The 26,007-nt window shown below is 42.4% G+C and overlaps 1 protein-coding gene across 2 annotated transcripts in view; it reads left to right on the top strand.

Annotated features, from left to right (window-relative positions):
- NAA35 (N-alpha-acetyltransferase 35, NatC auxiliary subunit) overlaps positions 1-26,007 on the top strand; it is a 56,171-nt gene that overhangs the window by 16,060 nt on the left and 14,104 nt on the right. For both annotated transcript variants that reach the window (XM_044273618.1, XM_044273622.1), the window contains exons 12-21: positions 2,043-2,221; positions 4,858-4,917; positions 5,698-5,804; positions 5,890-5,956; positions 6,054-6,152; positions 11,065-11,243; positions 19,337-19,473; positions 19,963-20,030; positions 21,573-21,713; positions 22,321-22,443. In XM_044273618.1, coding sequence (XP_044129553.1) covers positions 2,043-2,221; positions 4,858-4,917; positions 5,698-5,804; positions 5,890-5,956; positions 6,054-6,152; positions 11,065-11,243; positions 19,337-19,473; positions 19,963-20,030; positions 21,573-21,713; positions 22,321-22,443 — 1,160 coding nt within the window. The remainder of the gene's footprint in view (positions 1-2,042; positions 2,222-4,857; positions 4,918-5,697; positions 5,805-5,889; positions 5,957-6,053; positions 6,153-11,064; positions 11,244-19,336; positions 19,474-19,962; positions 20,031-21,572; positions 21,714-22,320; positions 22,444-26,007) is intronic.

Here is a 26,007-nt window from a genome sequence, read left to right as displayed (position 1 = left end):
AGGCACACACTAGGGTCAATTTGGCAGGAAACCAATTTGCTATAAGTATATTTTTGGAGTGTGGGAGGAAATCCCATGTCAGACTTTAACCCAGGAGCCCTAACCTGTGCTTCCACTGAGCCACCGCTCTGGAAGCAAATAACATTAGGAGCTCCAAAGGACTTGGTAATTATTAATGACTACAGGTTACAATATTGTCCTGACCATAGTAACTTGAAACCACATTTAACTTGCAGTACCATAGTCAGTACCAATCTGTGGGACATATGATTGGCTGGAAGATCAAGCCAATACGCATGGGCATTCACTGGTAATAGTGTATGCACTGATTGGCTTCCACTAGTGCTTCTTTACAGTACATTGTCTGTACTGCTCTTTCTTGAGCCAGGATGCCTCTGGTGAGGGCGGCTTTTTTTTTATTTTTCTGTTGCGTACTACAGAGAACCCAGAAGATGTTTGTGTCCGATACATAAAACATGATTTACAGATTTCCAGCAGCGCATCCTGACTTTTCTAGGTAAAGTCTTGTTCTAGCAGTATGAGTTCAGAACTAATTACAAGTTGAGGTATTTTCAACTTAAAGGGTTTATCCCATGACCTAAGGGTACTTTCACACTTGCATTGTGAAGATCTGGCAGGCAGTTCTGTAGCCGGAACTGCCTGCCGGATCCGAAAATCTGTGTGCAAACGGATAGCATTTGTAGACTGATCCAGATGCGGATCGGTCTAATAAATGCATTGAAACACCGGATCCGTCTCTCTTTTGTTAGCATTTTTAAAGGTCTGCGCATGCGCAGACCAGAAAACTGGATCAGTTTTGCCTGAACACTTGGTGCCGAATCCGGCATTAATGCATTTCAATGGAAAAAAAATGCAAGTGTCCCGGAATTTTGGATGGAGAAAATACTGCAGCATGCTGCGGGATTTCCTCCAGCCAAATACCATAAGAATGACTGAACTGAAGACATCCTGATGCATACTGAACGGATTACTTTCCATTCAGAATGCATTAGGATAACGGTCCATTCACACATCTTTGTGTGTTTTACGGATCCGCAAAACACTGACTCCGGCACATTTTGGGGACCGCACATAGCCGACACTTAATAGAACATGTCCTATTCTTATTAGGCATTTTCTATTTTTTTCGGGATCAGAATTGCGGATCCTGAAGTGCGGGTCCGCATTTCCGTATCCGGGCAGCACATCATGTAGCTCCATAGAAATGAATGGGTTCGCTATTCCGTTCCGCAACATGCGGAACAGAATTGCGGACGTGTGAATGGACCCTAAAACCAATCATTTTTTTCCCGGTATTGAGCACCTAGGACGGAACTCAATACTAGAAAACTTTAACGCAAGTGTGAAAGTACCCTAATGTAAAAAAAAACTTGTATGACAATCTCTAAGAAAGCTAGAACCAGCCCTATACCTCACATGGATCCAGAGATCTCCCCACTCATTGCTCTGCTAGATTTATAGCAAGCTGACAGGTCAAGGGGAGCGTGTCCATATGTCCTGATTACAGCTAAGGGGGCGTGTCCATATGTCCTGATTACAGCTAAGGGGGCGTGTCCATATGTCCTGATTACAGCTCAGGGGGCGTGTCCATATGTCCCGATCACAGCTCAGGGGGCGTGTCCATGCTCTCCCTATCAGCTCGGGGCAGCTGAAAGATGCAACTGAGCATGTGCGGCCTTCTCAGTGAGCATGTCAAAGAAATAAGAAAAAACAAACAGGTGGCGCTATACAGATATATTTTATTGAACAACTCGGTAGCTATGCTAAATTTTTAATTACTTGCAATTACAACAGTTCAGATTCAGGTGGTGGTTTGAAAACTGTAGAATACTTTTCATGGTACAATCCCTTTTAATGCTCATTAATATTTTATATAGGAAAATTATTCTATGATGGATCCTTTTTTTTCAGGCAGCCTACTCGGCACCATAGATAAACATGTAAGACAGGAATGTTTTTGTTTGATTCACCACACTGTATGTTTAGTCAGCCCTGACTACAAAACTCCTCTTTGTGCTTAGATCACCCAATTATGATGGGATTCGAGCCTTTGGTCAACCAGAGGTTGCTTCCTCCAACTTTTCCTCGTTATGCAAAAATAATTAAGAAGGAAGAAATGGTGAATTATTTTTTTAAATTAATTGACCGGATGAAAACTGTGTGTGATGTAGTCACCTTAACAAACCTTCACAGTATATTGGTAAGTATATGGTTTACTACAGGAATACTTTATCTGCATTCAGCATATTATGCCATGTTACATATGTGTATTTATTACTAAATTTTGCATTTAAAATTTAATATCACCTACAAGTCCTACCCAACTTCCACTCTTTTTCCACTGCAGCATTTGTCATTGGTAGGCCATGCTAGAAATGGTGACCTGTAGATAATTCACATCTCTTGTCCTGGTATACATGGCCATGCTCTACCAGCACCCACCCCCCTTGTGTACCATGTTGTGGACATGCATTTATTTTATTTTTTTGTACTTCTTCCTCCCTGTTAAGCCTTTTCCTTGCACCCTCCTCACTCATTTTGTAATAGCAAGTTGAGATACAATTCCTGAAGCAGGGCCTTTATTCTGCTTTACTCAGCTACTTAACCCCCCCCCTTCCTCATGCACACCTTCTAATTCAAAGAGTTTTCTTTATTTTCAGGACTATAAAAATTGTAGATTCACACTGAAGGCATCAAAACTATGAATTAACACATGTGGCATTATATACATAACAAAAAAGTGTGAAACAACTGAAAATATGTCATATTCTAGGTTCTTCAAAGTAGCCACCTTTTGCTTTGATTACTGCATTGCACACTCTTGGCATTCTCTTGATGAGCTTCAAGAGGTAGTCACCTGAGATGGTCTTCCAACAGTCTTGAAGGAGTTCCCAGAGATGCTTTTGCCTTCACTCTGCGGTCCAGCTCACCCCAAACCATCTTGATTGGGTTCAGGTCCGGTGACTGTGGAGGCCAGGTCATCGACTTATTTTTCTGCTCACATAGACGTATAAAGGCTTGAGTTTTGCAGGACAAGTTGGATTTTCTATTGGTACCATTTAATATTGCATGCAATGTTGTGGGAAGTGGGGAAATAAATGTGGTGGAATTGTAAAACAAACAAATCTGGCGGCATCTTTAATTACCTGACATCCGCAGTTCATGTATGGCGGGTGTCAGGAAGGTGTTAAGCAATGAATATGCCTTTAAAACTGGCCTTCTAATTATTTGCCTGGTTGTGTGCAGTGACCTTCAAAGCTTGAAGCCCAGAAGCAAAGCTTGTAAAGGTAATGGTATACTGACTCTGGAGGCATATCACACCATGGCTAAGGGGCCTGGGTGGGAGGGGTCCCATGGATCAACTTCTGTGTCCAACATAAATCCAGAGCATTTTACACTTCCATTAAGTATCATGGTAGCTGTATATATTCCTGTGCACTGAGCGTCCCCTCGTAGTGGCTGCAGGCAGTATTACAATGTACTATGCAGTCTGAATAGATGCTGGAGATTTAGAACAATTTTCTCAGTGTATATATGCCAGATGTCTGGTGTAAATACATTGAACGGTGCCGTACTTATGATGTACCTGTTCCACTTTTTCTGATGTAGAAGTCGAGTAACGTAGGTAAGACGGAGCACTTTTTTATGAAAGATTTTCCACTTAATAAAACAAAATATTGTAATTTCTCGTACAATGTTTAATTTTGCTGTGAGGCCCTACAGCCAGAGTTCTTACGTACACCCTTGTGTACCGAGATCTGTGGCTCCTAGAGACAAATTCAGGAACCAAAATCGCTGTGTATGGAAACATTTGAATATTTTAAAGCAGTTCGGTAATATGCCTCTCCTGTTTCTCTGTATATTTGTAGTTTCAGGGTCATGTCTGGGAAAATTCAGTTTCCCTCAGACTGCTCTCCCAGATGCCAACAATGGAATGCATATACAGTGGATAGAATCTGTAGTCTGTCACCTAGAAAGGAGATGTCCAGTCTCTGAATCATTATCCGCACAGCTCGTCTCCTTTTCTTAGTCTGTCTGTACGGACCCTAATAAACGTAATGCACGTGGTCGTGTCCGTATTTCGGTCCACAAACATCCGCAAAATACAGACAGTGTGCGTTCCGCTTTTTTATCACTCCCTTAAATAGAAAGGACTATTGTCCACAATATCGACCGGAATAGGACATGTTCTGTAATTTGCAGAATGGTAACATGAATCCGCAAAACATATGGATGTGTCCATAGCCCCAAAGAAATCAATTGGTCAGTGTGCCATATGCAAAATGAAAAATTAATGGTCGTAAGTGGTGGTTTTAAGTTATGGACACCTGCACGTTTATTTTTATTTTTTCCCCCATCATTTTTGTAATTAGTTATTCTCAACTGTGCTCTTCAGCTGTCTGATTTGAACGGGGTAGAGCATCCTGCAGTGTGAAATCTGTTTGTAGTCCCTTACTCTGCTCTCCTGAATGCTCATAATGTTGACCTCTTTACAATCCAATAAAAAAAAATGCAGCTTGGAAGATTGTTCAGGAGAGCACAGATAATGGGTATAGAGTGAGCGGTCGCAGCGCTCGTCTGCCGGATTTCTCTCTCTCTGAACACGTGCAGGCTGCAGAAGATAAAATTATTGAGTATTGCTAATAAAAAGCATGTTTGTAATAGTTTTTTTTATCACCTAATAAACGCAACTAAATATAAATGAAGAATTGCTGTCATTGCAGTTCTCTGAGCAAAGGTTAATTAAAATAACTTTTTTTTGCCAATCAAACTGATCGAGTATTTTTTTCTGCAAATAATATTGAATATTAAACAATATGTGCTTGTGTTTTCAAGGATTTCTTCTGTGAATTTAGTGAGCAGTCCCCCTGTGTGCTTTCAAGATCTCTCTTGCAGGTAAACATTTTGCTATTCGTATCATTAAAGGGGTTGTCCAAGTTATATTTATTGATGACCTATTCTCAGGATACGCCATCAATATCAGATCGGTGGGGGTCCGGCACCCCCGCTGATCAGCTGTTTGAAGAGGAGGCAAGGGCCGGCCAGCGCTGCCTCTTCTTCACTGTTTACCTTCTCGCCGTTGCATCTGCAGTGGTGAGCAGGTGTAATTACACCCAAACCATTGAAAAGAATGGGACGGCTTGGGTGTAATTACACCTGCTCACAGCTGCACATGCAACGGCGAGAAGGTAAACTGTTAAGAGGAGGCAGCGCTGGTACGGCGCGTGCCTCCTCTTCAAACAGCTGATCGGCGGGGGTGCTGGGTGTCGGACCCCCACCGATCTGATAATGATGACCTATCCTGAGCATAGGTAATCTATAAATATAACTTGGACAACCCCTTTAACTGTTAATGTGTGCATTGCCATGCTAAGATATTTACGGATACATTCTGTACGTTGGGGACAACCAACCCTTTTGTAGTTTTGAGCTGCAACAGATAGTTTGATATTTATTTCCTCTGCAGTAAAATTAGTACACGGCCATTGGCATCTATTACATCCACCTAGCAGAACAGCTCTCCATTTCAGCTCATAGAATGGGCAGTGGTCCCCCCCCCCCCCCCCCCCCCCCCTCCCAATAATGTCCAGGTGTCTTATAGTATAAGACACTTCCTTCTGATCGCGTTTAAGTATAAATTCCTTATGCTAACATGCTCATTTTCTTACTCTATAGACAACTTTTTTGGTGGATAACAAAAAAGTTTTTGGAATTCATCTAATGCAAGACATGATAAAAGATGCATTGCGGTCCTTTGTGAGCCCCCCTGTCCTGTCTCCCAAGTATGTATTTTAACAGTTTTTTGCTTATTGGCAACAGCTACACCTTTATTAGTCTGTTCTTGCATATAGTGTGCTTTTCTCCTAGATGCTGCCTATATAATAATCATCAGGCCAAAGACTACATAGATTCATTTGTCACCCACTGTGTACGGGTAAGTGTGTATTTATACGACATTCTCTTTATACATACTTCTTTCAACAGTGAAGAAACGTATAAGATAGACCATTGATTCCAGTTCTCTTTTCCAGCCTTTCTGTAGCCTAATTCAGATTCATGGTCACAACAGAGCCCGCCAAAGGGACAAACTTGGGCATATCCTGGAAGACTTTGCAACTTTACAAGATGAGGTATGTATTGCTTCTATGAACGAAAGTAGAGCACGGCGGCACTGCTGACAACAGGTGTGAGCTTCGGTCCTCAGTGCAGGCTGAGGTAACGGCAGTGTAGCTGGGTGCTTCGTGCGTGGTGCTCAGCAAGAGGGTAGGAGGCAGTGTCAAATGCAACAATGTAGCGAGAGAGCAAAGAATATGCGGCACTCACCGGAGCACATGAATATCTGTATCTTTATTCAGTCCTCAACATTCGGACAGATCGGTGGGGTGGCGGGGCGGACGCGCTCCTGCAGATGCGTGGCGGCTACGGCCGTTTCGCGCAATGAATAGCGCTTCTTCTGGCCACTGATCGTCAGGGCGCAGTGCTGCGCCATATATACGCGACGCCCGTCAGCCGGCATCATATGCAGCAGCTGTGCGCCGTGAAGGGAATGACGTAAAAGCAAATTAATGTGATCGAGGGGGAGGAAAAATATATCCAAATACAAACATAAAACCAAAAGCACATTTGACATGTTCGGCAGTAATTACTGATTGTATAAGCAGAAGTTATTCCTAAGGACATCAATGTTAAGTTAAAGAGAGGATACATGCAGACGGGACAAAGTACACAGGGATGGTTGTCTTAAAGGGCCATGGGGTCCATAGGAGACAAAACAGTCCATGATGGTTATATTATAACATACCCCCATTATTGAAGAAATACGGACATGTCATTCCTATCGTTGAGTCCGGCAGCGCCAGTGGCTTTGGTGCGGAGAATCCATCTTGCTTCCCTCTGCAGGAGTAGCAGGTGCCGATCCCCTCCCCTAGGGATGGGTCGGACCTGTTCCACTCCCGCAAAGGAAAGACAACGAGGATGGCCGTTATGCGCGTCCCTAACATGCTCAATAAGGCGGGGACACCCTTTACCAGAACGAATGGAATTTACATGTTCCCGTATCCGTTCGAAGAGCGGGCGAATGGTTTTACCTATATAGTACCTATTGCAAGGGCAAAATACGGCATACACAACGTATGGCGTGCGACACGTGCACCGTGTGCTGGACCCCTCCTATCACTAACCATTTTCTGCACGTGTTTAATGCGCAAAAGGAACAATGCCCACATTTATAATTACCCTCAGGTTTTTTACTGGTGAGCCATGTCTCCGCCTTAGGGGTGCAGAATACACTGTTCACCAGTTTGTCCCTGAGGGTTGCGCATTTTTTGAAGGTGACTAATGGTCGCTGACTGGAGAGGTTACTTAAGGCTGGATCTCCCTTGAGGAGGTCCCAGTTATCTTGTATAACTCGCTTGATGATATCTGCAGCAGGACTGTATTTAAAAGCAAAGGCAAAATGGGGTGATTCAGTTTTCCTATTCCTTTCTACCAGCAATGTGTTACGGTCAAGTGCGGCAGCCTTGCACAAGGCCGCCGAAACTCCCCCTGGTGGGTAACCCCGATCCACGAGTCGATGACTCAATTCATTAGCTTGCCTGTGAAAACCTTCCTCGGTGTCATTGATCCTTCTAAGGCCTCATGCACACGACCGTTGTGTGCATCCGTGGCCGTTGTGCCGTTTTCCGTTTTTTTTTCACGGACCCATTGACTTTCAATGGGTCCGTGGAAAAATCGGAAAATGCACCGTTTGGCAGCCGCATCCGTGAGCCGTGTTTCCTGGCCGTGAAAAAAATATGACCTGTCCTATTTTTTTCACGGCCAACGGTTCACGGGCCCATTCAAGTCAATGGGTCTGTGAAAGAACACGGATGCACACAAGATTGGCATCCGTGTCCGTGATCCGTGGCCGTAGGTTTTAGTTTCATACAGACGGATCCGAAGATCCGTCTGCATAAAAGCTTTTTCAGATCCGACAGTATATTCTAACACAGAGGCGTTCCCATGGTGATGGGACGCTTCTAGTTAGAATACACTACAAACTGTGTACAAGACTGCCCCCTGCTGCCTGGCAGCACCCGATCTCTTACAGGGGGATATGATAGTACAATTAACCCCATCAGGTGCGGCACCTGAAGGGGTTAATTGTACTATCATATCCCCCTGTAAGAGATCAGGGCTGCCAGGCAGCAGGGGGCAGACCCCCCCCCCTCCCCAGTTTGAATATCATTGTGCGGCCCCCCCCCCTCCCCTGTTGTTAACTCGTTGGTGGCCAGTGTGCGCACCCCCCTCCCTCCCTCCCTCTATTGTTTTAATACATTGGGGCCAGTGTGCGCGCGCCCCCCCAACCCCCCCCCCCTCCCTCCCTCTATTGTTTTAATACATTGGGGCCAGTGTGCGCACCCCCCCAACCCCCCCCCCCCCCCTCCCTCTATTGTAATAATAGCATTGGGGCCAGTGTGCGCACACCCCCCCCCCCCCGATCATCGGTGGCAGCGGAGTAGAAGATTTTCATACTTACCTGGCTGCTGCGATGTCTGCGTCCGGCCGGGAGCTCCTCCTACTGGTAAGTGACAGCAATGCGCCGCACAGACCTGTCACTTACCAGTAGGAGGAGCTCCCGGCCGGACACAGAGATCGCAGCAGCCAGGTAAGTATGAATCTTCTACTCCACTGCCACCGATGATCGGGGGGGGGCACACTGGCCCCAATGCTATTATTACAATAGAGGGAGGGAGGGAGGGGGGGGGGGGGTTGGGGGGGCGCGCACACTGGCCCCAATGCTATTATTACAATAGAGGGAGGGAGGGGGGTTGGGGGGGCGCGCACACTGGCCCCAATGCTATTATTACAATAGAGGGAGGGAGGGAGGGGGGTGCGCACACTGGCCACCAACGAGTTAACAACAGGGGAGGGGGGGCCCACTGGCCACCAATGAGTTAAAAACAGGGGGGGGGGTCTGCCCCCTGCTGCCTGGCAGCACCTGCCAGGCAGCAGGGGACAGTCATGTACACAGTTTTTTTGTATATTCTAACCTGAAGCGTCTCCATCACCATGGGAACGCCTCTGTGTTAGAATATACTGTCGGAAATGAGTTTCACGATGTAGCTCATATCTGACAGTATATTCTAACATAGAGGCGTTCCCATGGTGATGGGGACGCTACAAGTTAAAATATACCATCGGATTGGAGAAAACTCCAATCCGATGGTATAACAGAACTCCAGACTTTACATTGAAAGTCAATGGGGACGGATCCGTTTGAAATGGCACAATATTGTGTCAACATCAAACGGATCCGTCCCCATTGACTTGCATTGTAATTCAGGACGGATCCGTTTGGCTCCGCATGGCCAGGCGGACACCAAAATGACTTTTTTTTCATGTCCGTGGATCCTCCAAAAATCAAGGAAGACCCACGGACGGAAAAACGGTCACGGATCACGGACCAACGGAACCCCGTTTTGCGGACCGTGAAAAAAAACGTCTGTGTGCATGAGGCCTAAGCCGGACAAATTGTCCGTATGGGACTGCTTTTTTAACCGCAGGTGGATGATAACTGGTCTGGTGAAGCAGCGAGTTAGTCGCGGTGGGCTTGCGGAAGCCCGTGGTGTGTAATTCACCATCCTTGACTGTCACACGCACATCCAGGAAGTCTAGCGAATCACCCCCAAAATTGAGGGTGAAGCGCATATTCATCCTGTTGTGCGTGTTGAGGTGTTCTACGAAAGTGCGACACAACTCCTCGCTGCCTGACCAGACCAGAAAGATGTCGTCCACATAACGTAAAAATAAATGCATGAACCGTAGGAAGGGGTTACCCACCGAGAATATGTATGTATCTTCAAATACCGCCAGGTACAGGTTCGCAAATGTGCACGACACGGGTGTGCCCATTGCGGTACCTAGTACCTGGCGGTACCATTGGCCGTCAAACTGAAACACATTGCTGGTGAGGATGAGGTCAAGTGCATCGATGACAAAGCTCTTGAACATAGAGTCTTTGTCACTTCTATTCAGGACAGTGTTGACAGCCCGAAGTCCCAGATCGTGCGGAATTCTGGTATATAGACTCTCGACGTCCAAGGACACCAGGCTGAACTCCCTCCGCCACTCGAAATGTTGGAGTGCTCGGAGGAAGTCCCCGGTGTCCTTGAGGTACGTCGGAGTCCCCAAAAGGAGAGGCCTGAGGAGCCAATCCACGTATTGCTTCTATAGTTTATATATTTATCTGCTTCACATTTCCCAATGCTTGTTGGCCAATGTCCCCATCATGCAATAGGATATCCCAAAAAGAAAGTAAAAACGTTAGCCACCAGATATACAGAACCACCTATCTATTATTGCCATAGATCACAGAAAGCATTAGATAAAGCAAGTAAATTCTCATTTTTAAGAAATTCAGTGACAATAACGGAGTGTTACTATTCTTACCTTTTATGTTTCACATACATTGGTTCATTTCTCTCCTTTTTGTTTTTCCTCTATAAATGATCAGCAAAAGAAATGGTCATTGGATTTCTTAAAATACTGTTGGCTTGTTGCAGTTAACATTACTACTTTTATGGATTCTTTGTGATTATAATCGCACATCTCGCTCCAGGTCTCTTATGCAGTGGCCAATGAATAGTTAATGCAGTTCTTCAGTGTGGGAGCCCTCAGCACCACAGAGCTCAGTTTCTATGCAAGCTTAAAATGCAAGGCGTGGAAATGTTACCGGATTCAGTTTTTGCTGCGGCCACATGACAAAATGAAGATTGCAATGCTGCATCGGATCTGATAATTGTCAATGGGGTCACGATGTGACAGTCACAAAGAATCCAATGCTTAGACATGTGGTCGCAAGTCACGTGCAGCCATAGGCCACGATGCAAGTTGCGTGTGACTGACCTTTCTGTGTTTTTACAGTTAAATGACACCTGTAAAATAGACTTTTCTGAGACTTGCTGTTGTACGGCGCATGTCGCTATGTAGCCCCAGTCTCATGCTGGGAGTGATAATACACTAGTTGCTGTCTTGTGTATTTGTAATGAATTTGTCTTCCAGGCAGAGAAGGTGGATGCCGCTCTCCACAGCATGCTGTTGAAACAGGAGCCACAGAGGCAACACTTGGCGTGTTTGGGAACCTGGGTGCTTTATCATAATTTGCGAATTATGATCCAGTATTTGCTGAGTGGTTTTGAACTGGAACTTTATAGTATGCATGAATACTACTATATCTATTGGTGAGTAATTTTATTTATTTTTTACAAAAAGATGTAATGAAACCATTAGAATACTTTGATCTCGGGATTGTTCTAGAATACTATGAACTTTGCAGGCTTTTATCCATATTAGAAGTATTGAACAAGAAAAAAAAACACATGTATTCAATATGAAAGTACAATTCATATTATTTATACCAAGGATGGACACAGCACTATATATCAGGGACAACTTTGACTTTAATACGGAACGGAATTGCGGACCCATTCATTCCTATGGGTGCAGCACGATGTGCTGCCCGGACACGGAATTGCGGACCCGAAAAAAATGGAACATGTCCTATTCTTGTCTGCAATTGCGCACAAAAATAGGCATATTCTATAGTGCCGACAATGTGTGGTCCGCAAAATACGGAACGCACATTTCATTGCCGCTGTCCGTGTTTTGCGGATCCGCAGCTCCGCAAAACACGTTGTGGACGTGTGAATGGAGCCTTATACTGGCATGTCAGTGCGATCTTATACTTGATGGCACAATCAGTCCAAGTTTTTTTTACCTCTCAAACTACATAAAAAGGTTGATATTTTGACACCTAGGATATATTCTTAATTAGGTGTAGTTTGTGTCAAAATCAAATGGTTTTCTTGTTTTTACGCAATAAATTAAAAATGCTAATTTCTACTTGTATAGCGCATGGAAGGGGTTTATGGAGTTGTGGACAAAACAGAAATGGTTTATGTTATACTACCTAGCAGCCCACATTGTCACAGATTAGCAGTGGTCCTGACAGGGACACAGAAGGGGAGAACTATGTATTTTGGATGGAAACAGTGCAAAATGGGGTAAAATAGCAGTTAATAGCATTTCAGACTTATGTGAACCCCTGTTATCCCACTGCTCTACTGCCTCATACTCACAGCATCATGACCCACGGTTGGGCTAGAACTTGCAGCATCATAGATCACTTTGAAACAGTGAGTTGGGCTCACATGAGCTGTGGTTCGGGGCATGTGGCGATTTTCATGGACCACACACAGCCATGTGAAAGCCGCCTTACGATGACTGGCTACAATGCATTGGTATAGTGCAGTGATGGCTAACCTTGGCACTCCAGCTGTGGTGAAACTACGACTCCCAGCATGCTCAATTTATTTCTATAGCGTTCTGAGAGCAGCCAAGCAAGGGGGGCATCTTGGGAGTTGTAGTTTTACCACAGCTGGAGTGCCAAGGTTAGCCATCACTGGTATAGAGGGTATACTAATGCCTTATAAGGGGTGTCTCCTAGTGGGCCTCAAAAAAACAAATGTAAAGTTTATTTATGGTATTGCCATGTAAAAATGGAGAGAAAAAAAAATCACGGAAAAATTGATACGTTCTTGCTCTTGGAATGCAGCAAAAAAAATTAAAAATATATATATTAGTGTGTGTGTGTGTGTGTGTGTGTGTGTGTGTATATGTGTGTGTGTGTGTATATGTGTGTATATATATATATATATATATATATATATATATGTGTGTTTCTGCATGAGACGTGCTATTACTGTGCAAAAGTAGCAAGACCTAAGACTATACGTAATTGGTAATTTTTTTACCCATAGAATAAAAGTAACATAATTATTCCCAAAAATTATAAAAGTTAACAACTTAGCGGTATATGCATCCCAAAATACTAAAAATGCAATCCCCCTTGCGAAAAACAAGCCCTCATATGGCTACATTGACAAAAAAAAGAAACGATATGGCTGGGGAAAAAAAACAAGAAAGAAAATAATCAAGGAAAATTGGAGATTTTCCTAGCTACTGTAACGGAAAATATAGATTTTATTGAAGACAGGAGGCGAGCATTGTGCATTAACTTTCTTTACTACTCCCATTAGCAGCAAGAATAAGTATTACAACAGTTGAAAGTTTTTTCAAAACAGGTAGTAAATATGTAAATGAGGAAGTCCAGGTAGCCAATCAGTGATCCCCTTAGTGTATAAATGATGGTGCTGGTATAGATTCTGCCTCTTTCTTGATGTCTTGAGATGTAGTAAGTAGAATTAAATGGATCTTGAGTATAAACAGAATGTAGAAGAAATCTGGAGGGAACAAAACCGGAGTAACAGGAACATTCGAAGGTCGCTGAAGGATTGAGGAAATTGAAGATATTCTAGTATGCTATGAAAAACACAAAATATATACGATTAGGGTTGGGTTAATAGGGGGGGACAATGCTCGCCTCCTGTCTTCAATAAAATCCATATTTTCCGTTACAGTAGCTAGGAAAATCTCCAATTTTATTGCGACAGGAGGCTCCCATTGTGCAAGTTTAAAGCTAAAATGTATATCCGAAGTCACAATATATAGTTTATATGATAGACATGGATACATGAGAATCTGGTTTATAATAAAAGGTTTTAAAAGTGGATTCTGAAGACCAATCCGCGGCCTTCAAAATCTCCGAGAGGGAAGCTCCTTTTTGGAATGCTTTAGTGGAAACCGCCCCTCTAAGAGAATGTGGGCCAAAGATTGCTGTGTCGATTCCTGCCATTTGCATGGTCAGTTTAATCCATCTCGCTAATGTAGGGGAAGATACTGGAAGATGTGGTTTGCAAAAGGAGATAAGGAGTTGGGACGATTGAGGAGAGCGTAAAGATTGGGTCATGGATTCGTATGTTTTTAAACAACGGACGATGCATAGTTTATTGTTAGAAGGAAAAGCCGGGTAAGAGACCGTATGAAGATTGGTTTTGGTTCTTCTGGTGATTTGGAAGGTTACACCGTTAGGGGTGAAGAATCTGTGAGAAATGTCTAAGGCTCTGACATCTGAAACCCTTTTAATGGATATGAGACATAAGAGGGTCGTGATTTTGAAAGAGAGTAATTTTAATGGGAGATGTTCATTATCTTCCCATGTGGAAAAAAGATTTAGGAGGGAGGTAACATCCCAAGTGGAGTGATATCTAGGTCTCGGGGGGTTTCTAAAGCGAATACCTTTCATAAGTTTACAAACCAAGGGATGTTTGCCCACGGGGATTGAATTAATAGGGGCGTGTTCCGATGATATTGCAGAACGATAGAGGTTTATGGTCCTATAAGCTTTCCCCATATTAAGAGATTCGGAAAGAAAATTTAATATGTGGGTAACAGGTGCATGAATGGGATCCAGATTCCGTTGAGTGCACCAATGAAGCCAAATTTTCCAGGCTGATCTATAAGCCTTTTTGGTACCCGGGGCCCATGCGTCGGATAGGATGTCAATAGCAGATTGTGAAAGGTCGTGATCGATTGTTTGTTGCCTGAAATCAGCCAAGCTATCAATGTTAGGTGTCCCGAAAGTATTAGAGGGTGTAGGTGACCCGAAGGGTCTCGGAGTAGATCTTGTGGAGAGGGAAGAATTCTCGGGATATCTATCGTCAGACTGAGTAGTGTGGGAAACCATGTTTGAGATGGCCACCATGGGGTGATGATCACTAGTGTGGATTTCTGAGTGATTGTCTGAAGTAGAACTCTGGAGATTAGTGCAAAGGGGGGAAAGGCGTAAAGGCGTCCTTGTGGCCAACTTTGGCGGAGAGCATCTAGGGCTAAGGCTTCTGGATCTGGGCGCCAACTGAAGAAGGTGGGAAGTTGGGTGTTCAGTCGTGATGCGAATAGATCTATGAGGAGGGGACCCCATAGATTTGTTGATTTGTTTGAAGATGAGCGGGCTCAATTGCCAGTTGCTGGAATCCGTAAGGTATCGGGAATTCCAGTCGGCAACTGAGTTTATTAGACCTGGAAGGTATTCTGCTTTTAAAATGATATCCCTGTCTAGACAGAAGTGCCAAAATTCTTTGGCAATGTCTGTTAGTGTCTTGGAGGTAGTGCCCCCTAAACGGTTGATGTATTGAACTGCCGCAATATTGTCCATACGTAGAAGGATGCAGCAGTGTGATTTGTCTTTCGCGAAACTTTTCATGGCGAAAAAGGCGGCTAGTAATTCCAGACAATTGATGTGTAGCTGGGAATCTGAACCTGACCATTTCCCTCCTGTGGAATAAGGACCACAGCGAGCGCCCCATCCCGAAAGGCTGGCGTCTGATTCCAGAATCAGATCTGGTAGGGAATTGAATATCATCTTCCCATTCCATATCTGAATGTGTTGAAGCCACCAAAGCAGTTCTTCTTTGGCTTCCGAGGATAGTGGGACTTTGTCTGAATATTGTAGGCCCTCCCTTAAATGTTGAGCTTTTAGACGTTGTAGGGCTCTGTAGTGTAGTGGGGCGGGGAAGATTGCTTGTATGGAGGCCGACAGAAGGCCTACAATCCGAGCAATGGTTCGTAGTGAGACTAGATGTTTGTTTAGTATTGAACGGATTTCTTTTCGAATCAAAGTGAGTTTTTTGGTAGGAAGACTCAGTAGAGCAGAGTCGGTGTTGATGTTGAATCCCAAAAATTCTACTTCTTTGGATGGGGATAGGATGGATTTTTTGTAATTGATTAGAAAACCTAGACTGGTTAGAAGAGAAATGGTCCATTGTGAATGGGTAAGAATTAAAGAGTGATTGTGCCATAATTAAGATATCGTCCAAATATATGATTAGACGTACCCCTCGGGATCTTAGGGATGATATCACTGGATTCATTAATTTGGTGAAACACCAAGGGGCTGATGATAGGCCAAATGGAAGGCAAGTGAATTGCCATTTTTGGTTGTTCCAGAAAAATTGTAGAAAAGGTTGATGGAGAGGATGTATGGGTACGGTGAGGTACGCGTCCTTGAGATCTATTTTTATTAGCCAGTCTTGAGGGAGTAATAGGTCCCTGAGAAGGTGAATTCCCTCCATTTTGAAATGGTGATAAGTTACGGAATCGTTGAGGGTTTTCAAATTTATGACCGGTCTGTGACCTCCGTCTTTCTTTTTCACTAGGAAGATGTTGCTGATAAAGCCTGGGGATAGAAGGGGTACTTGAATGATAGCTCTCTTGTGGAAAAGATCTAGTATCTGACTCTATGAGGTCTTGATCTAGAGTGGAGAAATGGTTGAGGAATGTGGTTCTGTGAGGGAGAGGATTGGAAATCTATCTGATATCCTGAGATGGTGTTCAGGATCCATGAGTCTGAGGTTAGAGAAGACCATGTTTGGAAAAAATGTTTCAGTCTTCCCCCTAGAGGAATGTGGGGATAGTTTGGGGTAAAAGAGCTTACCTGATGATGGTCTGGATCTAGGGAAACCTCGTTGGCCTCGGGTTCTCCATGGGCGTCCTCTGGTAGGGAAAAATGGTGTAGTGGATGGTGTGAAGGTAAAAGGTCTGTCTTGTTGGAAGGGGGCCTGTTGAATTTGTCTGAATTGTGTATTTCGGCTGGGAAAGCGGCCCCTGCCTTTCCCAGCCCTGCCATTTTGGGTTGACCCACTTTCTTTAAGGATGTCTTGGCCTTGTCAAGAGAGGAAAATACTCCTACAAATTTCCCTATCTCCTTGATAAGGGAATCTCCGAACAGGAGGCCCTCAGCCGACTCATCAGGGTCTGAATTGGCCAGATGAGAGAGTTGTGGGTCTAATTTCATTAGTATGTTGCGTTTTCTTTCCGCACTCAGGGCAGAGTTAGCATTTCCAAAGAAACAGATGGCTCTTTGGGCCCAGCCCCGAAGGACCGACGTGTCTACCGGTTGGCCTGTAATAGCGGATTGCTCAGATAGATCTAATATTTTTGTGAGGGGCCCCAATAAATCTAGAAGTTTATCTTGGCAAATTTTAAATGATCTGTCCAGACCTCTTTTGGGGTTTTTACCCGTTTTATTTAAGTATTTAAAAATGATAGGGTCTAGCTCAGGAGTTAGGGATTTTTTATGTGGTAGAGTTGGTCTTGGACATTCTGCTTTTAATTTGTTTTTAGAGGATCTATCCAGGGATTTATTGACCCAGTGCATTAGAAATTTTGAAATTTGGGGTTGGGGAACCCATTCTCCAGATCTAGGGTGTTTTATCTGGTCGGGGTTAAAGAAAGGGATACCCTGACTATCTAAAATTAAAGATTCTGGTATTTGGCTGGTTGAAGGGGATTCTTCAGGGTCCTCGGGATAGTCATCCTCATAATAAAATGGGAGTTCATCTTTCAGTATTGAATCTGAATCATCTGATGATGCAGAGGACGATATATCTTTGTAAGAGATGAACTTAGCCCTCTTACTGGCTGTCATAACCCGGCTATTGTTAGTCTCCTCCCGGGTGGAGGGTCTTTTGTGGGGATTTTCGCCACCATTATCTTTTCCGCAGGTTTTGTGCGGACATTCTTTAAAATTTTGACCCTTTCCCAGTGTATAGGATTTTGGGTCTTCTGTAAATTTTCTCTTTTTGGCTGATTTGCCCGGTTGTTTAACACCTTTGGCCAGTTCCGTAATTGAATCTTCCGCTGAGAGGAAGTTGTCGGTTGGGGTAGATGGATAATTTTGAGGGGACCTTTGGTTCACTACTAGGGAAATGGATTTAGTAATGGAGTCCTGAATGGATACCATGGCTGATTGTATCGCCACAGATGCAGATTTTGAGACGGATTGATCCACCATTTGTTGGATAGAATCCGAAATTAATACCTCATATCCAATGGGAATGGGTTGAATGGATTGGGTATTAGTTTGTTCCTCAGAAGGATTCATATTGCTAAATAAGTGTATATGAAATGGGAGAGAAAATGGGGAAAAAAATCAGTGTTTTATATCTGTATGAACACAAGTACGCGCACTCAGGTACATATACTTAGTCAGCATAAATATATACAGACCAGTATAAGCCCCTGAATGCATGCACAGTAAAAATATTAATTATACTTACAATTATATAGATGAAGTAGATATATGAAGGAAAGTGTGTATATATATGTGTATATGTAATCGTTGTTTTATTGTGAGGAGGAGCAAACTGTACGGACGTGCTTTATCACTGTGAGGTGATTTAGCTGCGCTGAGGAGATTTGAAAAGCGCGCGCAATCACCTCACAGACCAGAGAGTGGAGCGCTCGAAGTCTCGCGATACACGAGACTTCGGCTAGAATAGAAGGAAGTGGTGTCTGGGGACTGAAGGAGGAAACGGAGGTGAGATTTGTGGATACAGTAATGGGTGGACGGCCGGAATGTGTATGTAAAGGCGCACAGGGAAGATTTATTCAGTCAGTCAGTCAGGAAAAAGCAATACCGCAATGACAAGCGGTGACTGGAGATACGGAACCTGACTGGGGAAATGCGGCAGTAAAGTACCGCATGTAAATATGGTAGATAAAGATAAAATTACATATTAAGCATTTGAAAAAACATAAATGGTACTAATACATATCTTTCCTTGGTTGGGAGCAGCAAGAAAGAGGCAGAATCTATACCAGCACCATCATTTATACACTAAGGGGATCACTGATTGGCTACCTGGACTTCCTCATTTACATATTTACTACCTGTTTTGAAAAAACTTTCAACTGTTGTAATACTTATTCTTGCTGCTAATGGGAGTAGTAAAGAAAGTTAATGCACAATGGGAGCCTCCTGTCGCAATAAAATCGTTAATTGTCCTTAATTTGAAAATAATCTTTTTTTTTTTTTTTTTTTTTTTTTTTTTTTTTTTCTTCGCCAAAACACCTGTTTTTAGGTTTTAGGCAGATTACAAGTAGAGACTTGCTGTCCCACAGAAAATTTCCCAAAAATCTATTTTCCACTGCACCTTTGTAGTAAAATATTGTCCTTTGCTTTGGGTATGTTCCCATGTGGTGTAAATGTGTGCAATGACTCTGCAGCGTTGTACTGCAGCACTGAAGTGGAGGAGATTTTAAGAAATGTTGCCACCATGCTGCAGATAGTCTGCACCGGAATCCCCACACAACTTTTTTAAATCAATGTCATGTCAGTTTATGCTGCGGGTATCTGCTGCAGACACTGGCCTTTGCAATGCAGATGGTGAAATCTGCAGCGTTCCACAACTGAATTTGGTAGGGATTCTGCTGCTGTGGATTTTTCCAAGATCTGCTGCAGAAAATCCAAAGAAGACTTGCCATTTGGGAAACATACCCTTTTTTGTGTAGATCCAGTTCTGATGAAGCACATACTAAATAAATATATATATTTTTTTTTCTTATGGTCCTCCCACAACTAAATTGTCGTACATAGGTATCTTTCTGAATTCCTTTACGCTTGGCTGATGTCTACGCTTAGTCGGGCAGATAGTTCTCAAATGGCAGAAGAGCGCATAATGGAAGAACAACAGAAAGGACGCAGCAGCAAAAAGACTAAGAAGAAAAAGAAAGGTAGCTCCTTTATTACGAGTAACAAATTGTGTATCTGACCAAACCTTTTTACCGCCGATGAGAACTGTGCGCCTAAGTTCAGCTACCAGACCTGCAGTAATGAGCTGACTGCCAGTGTGACTGATTGCTACCCTTGAATGAACATGTAGAAGTATTTACTATTCTGAAATACGCCTAAATTAGGTGTATTTCAGGTGCAGATGCCACAATCTGCTACTTCTTCCTGCTAATGTCAGATCTAAAATAGTGGCGGGGAAGGGCTGCTAAGCCCGTCTCATTCACCATTTTCTACGCCTGTCTTACATTTAGAACTGGCGCTGGATGCGCAGAAGTTATGGAGAGCCCGGCTCCTCTAACTCTGGCGGATCCACCTCCAGTTTAGGGCTTTATTAAGACAGACGTCTAAAACGCCAGTCTTAATAAATGTTCCCTGCTGTGTCTATATACTGCATATATCTTTTAAACTGCTTTTATTTGAATATTTTTCAGTTCGTCCATTGAGTAGAGAAATAACTCTAAGCCAAGCGTACCAGAACATGTGTGCAGGGATGTACAAGGTAAAACAACTTGTGTGTTTTGGTAGCTTGTTGAACCTGCTGTGGTTATTACCTATGATATCCTTGGCGCTTCAGTGAAACTACTAATTTTACTGTCTAAAATGCACGATTTAGATATTCAGCTTAACGGAGTTGTCTTGTCTCGCTGTTTCCACAGCGAGATAGGACCAAGCGCTTGTCCAAGTTGGCCAGGTTTCCGAAACAAAATCGCATAAATAAGGTGGTAATGCACTTAGTAAAGTAGATGCAAGCATTGTATATGGACAAAGTCCTCACTCTGTAATAAAATCTGAGACACTTAGCCAATATATTTTGATCAAAACACATCTGTGCCCACCTACCAAGCGCCAAGGTGGTCTCAGGTCAGAGGGGTTCTACGCTAAACCTACCTAAGCCATTGGGCTTCTATGTTCAGGAGCGCAGACCCCGCACATATGGTGTGCTGCTCCTAGTAACCTCCATGTGCATTAAGCAACCAATGGGAGGGGGAGAAAGCACACCTATATGTACCACCTAATCAAGGCAGTCTATGAGATAGGAAGGGCAAAAGTGCAGAGGAATGCTACTCCCCAGATAAAATAGGTGCGCATTCACACTTGAAGGTGCCACTCCCTCAAGCATACACTACATAGACAAAAAAAAAAAAAAAAAACACTGAAAAATACAAAGATAAAAACATCCTGCGCGGTATGATATACAAATGTGCGGATGTCCCTGGCCATATTAATGAAGAAAATCAAAATATATTGGCTAAGTGTCTCAGATTTTATCATATCAGAGTGAGGACTTTGTCCATATATAGTGCTTGCATCTACTTTATTAAGTGCATCGTTATCTTATGTCTGTGATTTTATTTATTAATATGGCCAGGGACATCCGCACATTTATATATCATACCGTATGTTTTTATCTTTGTTTTCTCTGTGACTTTTTTTGTCCAGGTTTCCGAAACAGCCAAGCGAGTTGACTCTTCGGTTTCTTTAACTACCATTGCCAGCCCACTTGGCTGTTTCTGTAAGCCTGGCCTCCTGAGGCTGGCACTTAGTCCCATCTGGCTGTGGAAACGGCGAGACAGGACAACCCCTTTCACCTCTTAGCGGCTAATGAATGTACCTGTATGTCATTGGTTGATGAGGAATGTATAGAGAGGGCTCACGAGCTGATCCCATTCCATACATGTCGGGTGCCAGTTGTTTTACTCCGATCAGTAGTGACTGCCACATCTCGGAGATTACACATTAGTCACTTTAATAAATCTCGTACATGTTTAGATTGTGTAGTTTACACTACCTATTGACCCTATTAGCTTTTTTTTTTTTTTTTTTACACAGCAGTAGATTTCATGTCATGACAAAATACACAATTACTTTAATAGCATAAAAAGTAAATCGAACAGTTTATCCAGCAAGACCTGAAAATCGGTAAAATAACCTGGCCATAAAGCTTCCAAACGTGTGGTTTCAGGGGTTTGTTTAGATTTGAACCTCATAATTTCTTAGTATTTATTTTAACAAGCTTTTGATGTTTGTCCATTTTATCCAGACAATGATTGCGTTTGACATGGATGGAAAAGTGAGAAAACCCAAGTTTGAGTTGGACAGTGAACAAGTTCGGTATGAGCACAGATTTGCACCATTCAACAGTGTTATCACGCCTCCACCAGTGCACTACTTACAGTTTAAGGTAGGCTGAATAACCTTTTTGACATATTCTTTGCCCCTCTGTCTAAATCCAGTGGAATGTAAAACCTATCTATATACATAAGGAGCTCTATTAAAAGGGTTTTCTGGGCTCCAAATATTGATGATCCATTTCCAGGATGGGTTCTTAATATCAGATTGGTGGGGGTCTGACACCCTGCACCTCCACCAGTCAGCTCTTCCCTGCAGCCTCCGCCAGAACTGCCACTTTGAACCGTAAGGACCGCTCCATTTAAAGTGTATTGGCTGTGCCAGGTTGCTGCAGTTGAGCTACTCTAGTACCGAGGACAGGTCACTAATACCTTGAGTGAAACCCCTTTAACGGTCTTATCTCATCGTATTTTATCTTTAGATTTATTTCAGTAAGTGTAATTTTTGCCAGTGCAGCAAATTAATTCATCCAACATTAGGCAGAGACTAGATAGCTTTGCATAGATTCCAGAAATCACTCGTCTACTGCATTTACCAATAAATGGCATTCTCTTCTCATTCCTTTATCCTTTTGACCTCCCTGCATGTTTTCCATAATATCGTGTTCTTGTTTAAAATGAAATCTTGTTTAATTTCACTCTTTTTTTGGGAAATTATAGGAAATGTCTGATTTAAATAAGTATAGCCCTCCTCCTCAATCTTCAGACCTCTACATGGCTGCAAGCAAACATTTCCAACAAGCAAGAATGATTTTGGAAAATATCCCAAATCAGGATCAAGAGGTAAGGTTTTACTTCTAATTTTCTTTGCTTCTTTTATTTAAAATACATTCAGGATTTGTGCTCTACAGTAGGTCACATTTCTTCTAGATCTCAGATCCCATGTTCCTAGGAGACACTTGTAATCTTGATAACTGCAGCCGGTAGCAATGTACCCAATACATGAACCCCAGTACTATGCAAATAAATCGTCTAATTTAGCTTGTTCACATCTAACCATGGCTATACTCTGTGCAGTTATTTTATTAACTTCATTGTGTCTAGGTTGTGTTTTAAGAGTCTGTAACTGAAATGCTTGTTTTCTGTGTCTTTGGAGCAATCGTTTATAGATGCATTCTGTTCTGAATCTTATCTTTGTTATATATGCCTGCTCATAAATATTAGAGGCATTCCACCCTCGTTTTGCCCTCTTAGGCCTCTTTCACACTTGCGTTGTCCGGATCCAGCGTGTACTCCACTTGCCGGAATTACACGCCGGATCCAGAAAAACGCAAGTGTACTGAAAGCATTTGAAGACGGATCCGTCTTAAAAATGCTTTCAGTGTTACTATGGCACCCAGGACGCTATTAACCCCTTAAGGACCAGGCTCATTTTCACCTTAAGGACCAGGCCATTTTTTTCAAATCTGACCAGTGTCACTTTAAGTGCTGATAACTTTAAAACGCTTTTACTTATACAGGCCATTCTGAGATTGTTTTTTCGTCACTTATTGTACTTCATGACACTGGTAAAATAAAGTCAAAAAAATTGATTAATTAATTTTTTTGCATAATAAAATACCTAATTTACCAAAAATTTGGAAAAATTAGCAAATTTCAAAGTTTCAGTTTCTCTACTTCTGTAATACATAGTAATACCCCCAAAAATTGTGATGACTTAACATTCCCCATATGTCTACTTCATGTTTGAATTATTTTGGGAATGATATTTTATTTTTTGGGGATGTTACAAGGCTTAGAAGTTTAGAAGCAAATCTTGAAATTTTTCAGAAATTTACAAAAACCCAATTTTTAGGGACCACTACAGCTCTGAAGTCACTTTGCGAGGCTTACATAATAGAAACCGCCCAAAAATGACCCCATTCTATAAACTACACCCCTCAAGGTATTCAAAACTGATTTTACAAACTCTGTTAACCCTTTAGGTGTTGCACAAGAGTTATTGGCAAATGGGGATGAAATTTGAGAATTTCATTTTTTTGCCTAATTTTCAATTTTAACCCATTTTTTCCACTAACAAAGCAAGGGTTAACAGCCAAACAAGACTGTATCTTTATTGCCCTGACTCTGCCGTTTACAGAAACACCCCATATGTGGCCGTAAACTACTGTACGGCCACACAGCGGGGCGTAGAGTGAAAGGTGCGCCGGATGGTTTTTGGAAGCCAGATTTTGCTGGACAGTTTTTTTTGACACCATGTCCCATTTGAAGCCCCCTGATGCACCCCTAGAGTAGAAACTCCATAAAAGTGACCCCATCTAAGAAACTACACCCCTCAAGGTATTCAAAACTGATTTTACAAACTTCGTTAACCCTTTAGGTGTTGCACAAGAGTTATTGGCAAATGGGGATGAAATTTGAGAATTTCATTTTTTTGCCTAATTTTCAATTTTAACCCATTTTTTCCACTAACAAAGCAAGGGTTAACAGCCAAACAAGACTGTATCTTTATTGCCCTGACTCTGCCGTTTACAGAAACACCCCATATGTGGCCGTAAACTACTGTACGGCCACACAGCGGGGCGTAGAGTGAAAGGTACGCTGTATGGTTTTTGGAAGCCAGATTTTGCTGGACAGTTTTTTTGACACCATGTCCCATTTGAAGCCCCCCTGATGCACCCCTAGAGTAGAAACTCCATAAAAGTGACCCCATCTAAGAAACTACACCCCTCGAGGTATTCAAAACTGATTTGACAAACTTTGTTAACCCTTTAGGTGTTGCACAAGATTTAATGGAAAATAGAGATACAATTTCAAAATTTCACTTTTTTGGCAGATTTTCCATTTTAATATTTTTTTTCCAGTTACAAAGCAAGGGTTAACAGCCAAACAAAACTCATTATTTATGGCCCTGATTCTGTAGGTTACAGAAACACCTCATATGTGGTTGTAGACCGCTGTACGGGCACACGGCAGGGCGCAGAAGGAAAGGAATGCCATACGGTTTTTGGAAGGCAGATTTTGCTGGACTGGTTTTTTTGACACCATGTCCTATTTGAAGCCCCCCTGATGCACCCCTAGAGTAGAAACTCCAAAAAAGTGACCCCATTTTAGAAAGTACGGAATAGGGTGGCAGTATTGTTGGTACTAGTTCAGGGTAGATATGATTTTTGGTTGCTCTATATTACACTTTTTGTGCGGCAAGGTAACACGAAATAGCTTTTTTGGCACGTTGTTTTTTTTTGTTATTTACAACATTCATCTGACAGGTTAGATCACGTGGTAATTTTATAGAGCAGGTTGTCACGGACGCAGCGATACCTAATATGTATACAATTTTTATTTATTTATGTAAGTTTTATACAATAACTTCATTTTTAAAACCAAAAAATTGTTTAGTGTCTCCATAGTTTGAGAGCCATAGTTTTTTCAGTTTTTGGGCGATTATCTTGAGTAGGGTCTAATTTTTTGCGGGATGAGATGACAGTTTGATTGGCACTATTTTGGGGTGCATATGACTTTTTGATCGCTTGCTATTACACTTTTTGTGACGTAAGATGGCAAAAAATTGCTTTTTTTGCACAATTTATTATTTTTATTTTTTATGGTGGTCACCTGAGGGGTTAGGTCATGTGATATTTATATAGAGCCGGTCGATACGGACGCGGCAATACCTAATATGTATACTTTATTTTTATTTATGTAGGTTTTACACAATGATTTTATTTTTGAAACAAAAAAAATGATGTTTTAGTGTTTCCATAGTCTAAGAGCCATAGTTTTTTCAGTTTTTGGGCGATTATCTTGAGTAGGGTCTAATTTTTTGCGGGATGAGATGACGGTTTGATTGGTACTATTTTGGCGTACATGCGACTTTTTTGATCACTTTTATTACCTTTTTTTGGAAGTAAGGTGGGCAAAATTTCAATTTTCTCATAGTTTTTATTTTTTTATTTTTATGGCATTCACTGTGCGGGGAAAGTAACATGACCGTTTTATAGATCAGGTCGTTACGGACGCGGCGATACCTAATATGTGTAGTTTATTTTATTTTTTTTAATTTTTATTCAGTGATAAATTTTTTTTTTTTTTTAATCTTAACTTTTTTCACTTATTTATTTTTTTTTTTGACCCAGACCCACTTGTTTCTTGAAGATCCAGTGGGTCTGATGTCTGTAAAATACAGTACAGAACCTATATAGGTATCTGTACTGTATTTTACTTACACTGAACAGATCTATGCTTTCAGCATAGATCTGTTCAGCACCATGGACAGCAGGACGCCTGAGCAGGCGTCCTGTTGCCATGGGAACCTTCCCCGTCTGCTCAGTTATGGTCAGAACTGCGCAGACGGGGAAGGGTAAGGACGGGGCTCTGGGGGGGCTGTCTGGGGGCTCTCTCCCTCTC

The sequence above is a fragment of the Bufo gargarizans genome, chromosome 1 (assembly GCF_014858855.1).
Source record: "Bufo gargarizans isolate SCDJY-AF-19 chromosome 1, ASM1485885v1, whole genome shotgun sequence".
Classification (NCBI taxonomy): domain Eukaryota; kingdom Metazoa; phylum Chordata; class Amphibia; order Anura; family Bufonidae; genus Bufo; species Bufo gargarizans.
This window is presented reverse-complemented; position numbering and strand designations above follow the sequence as displayed.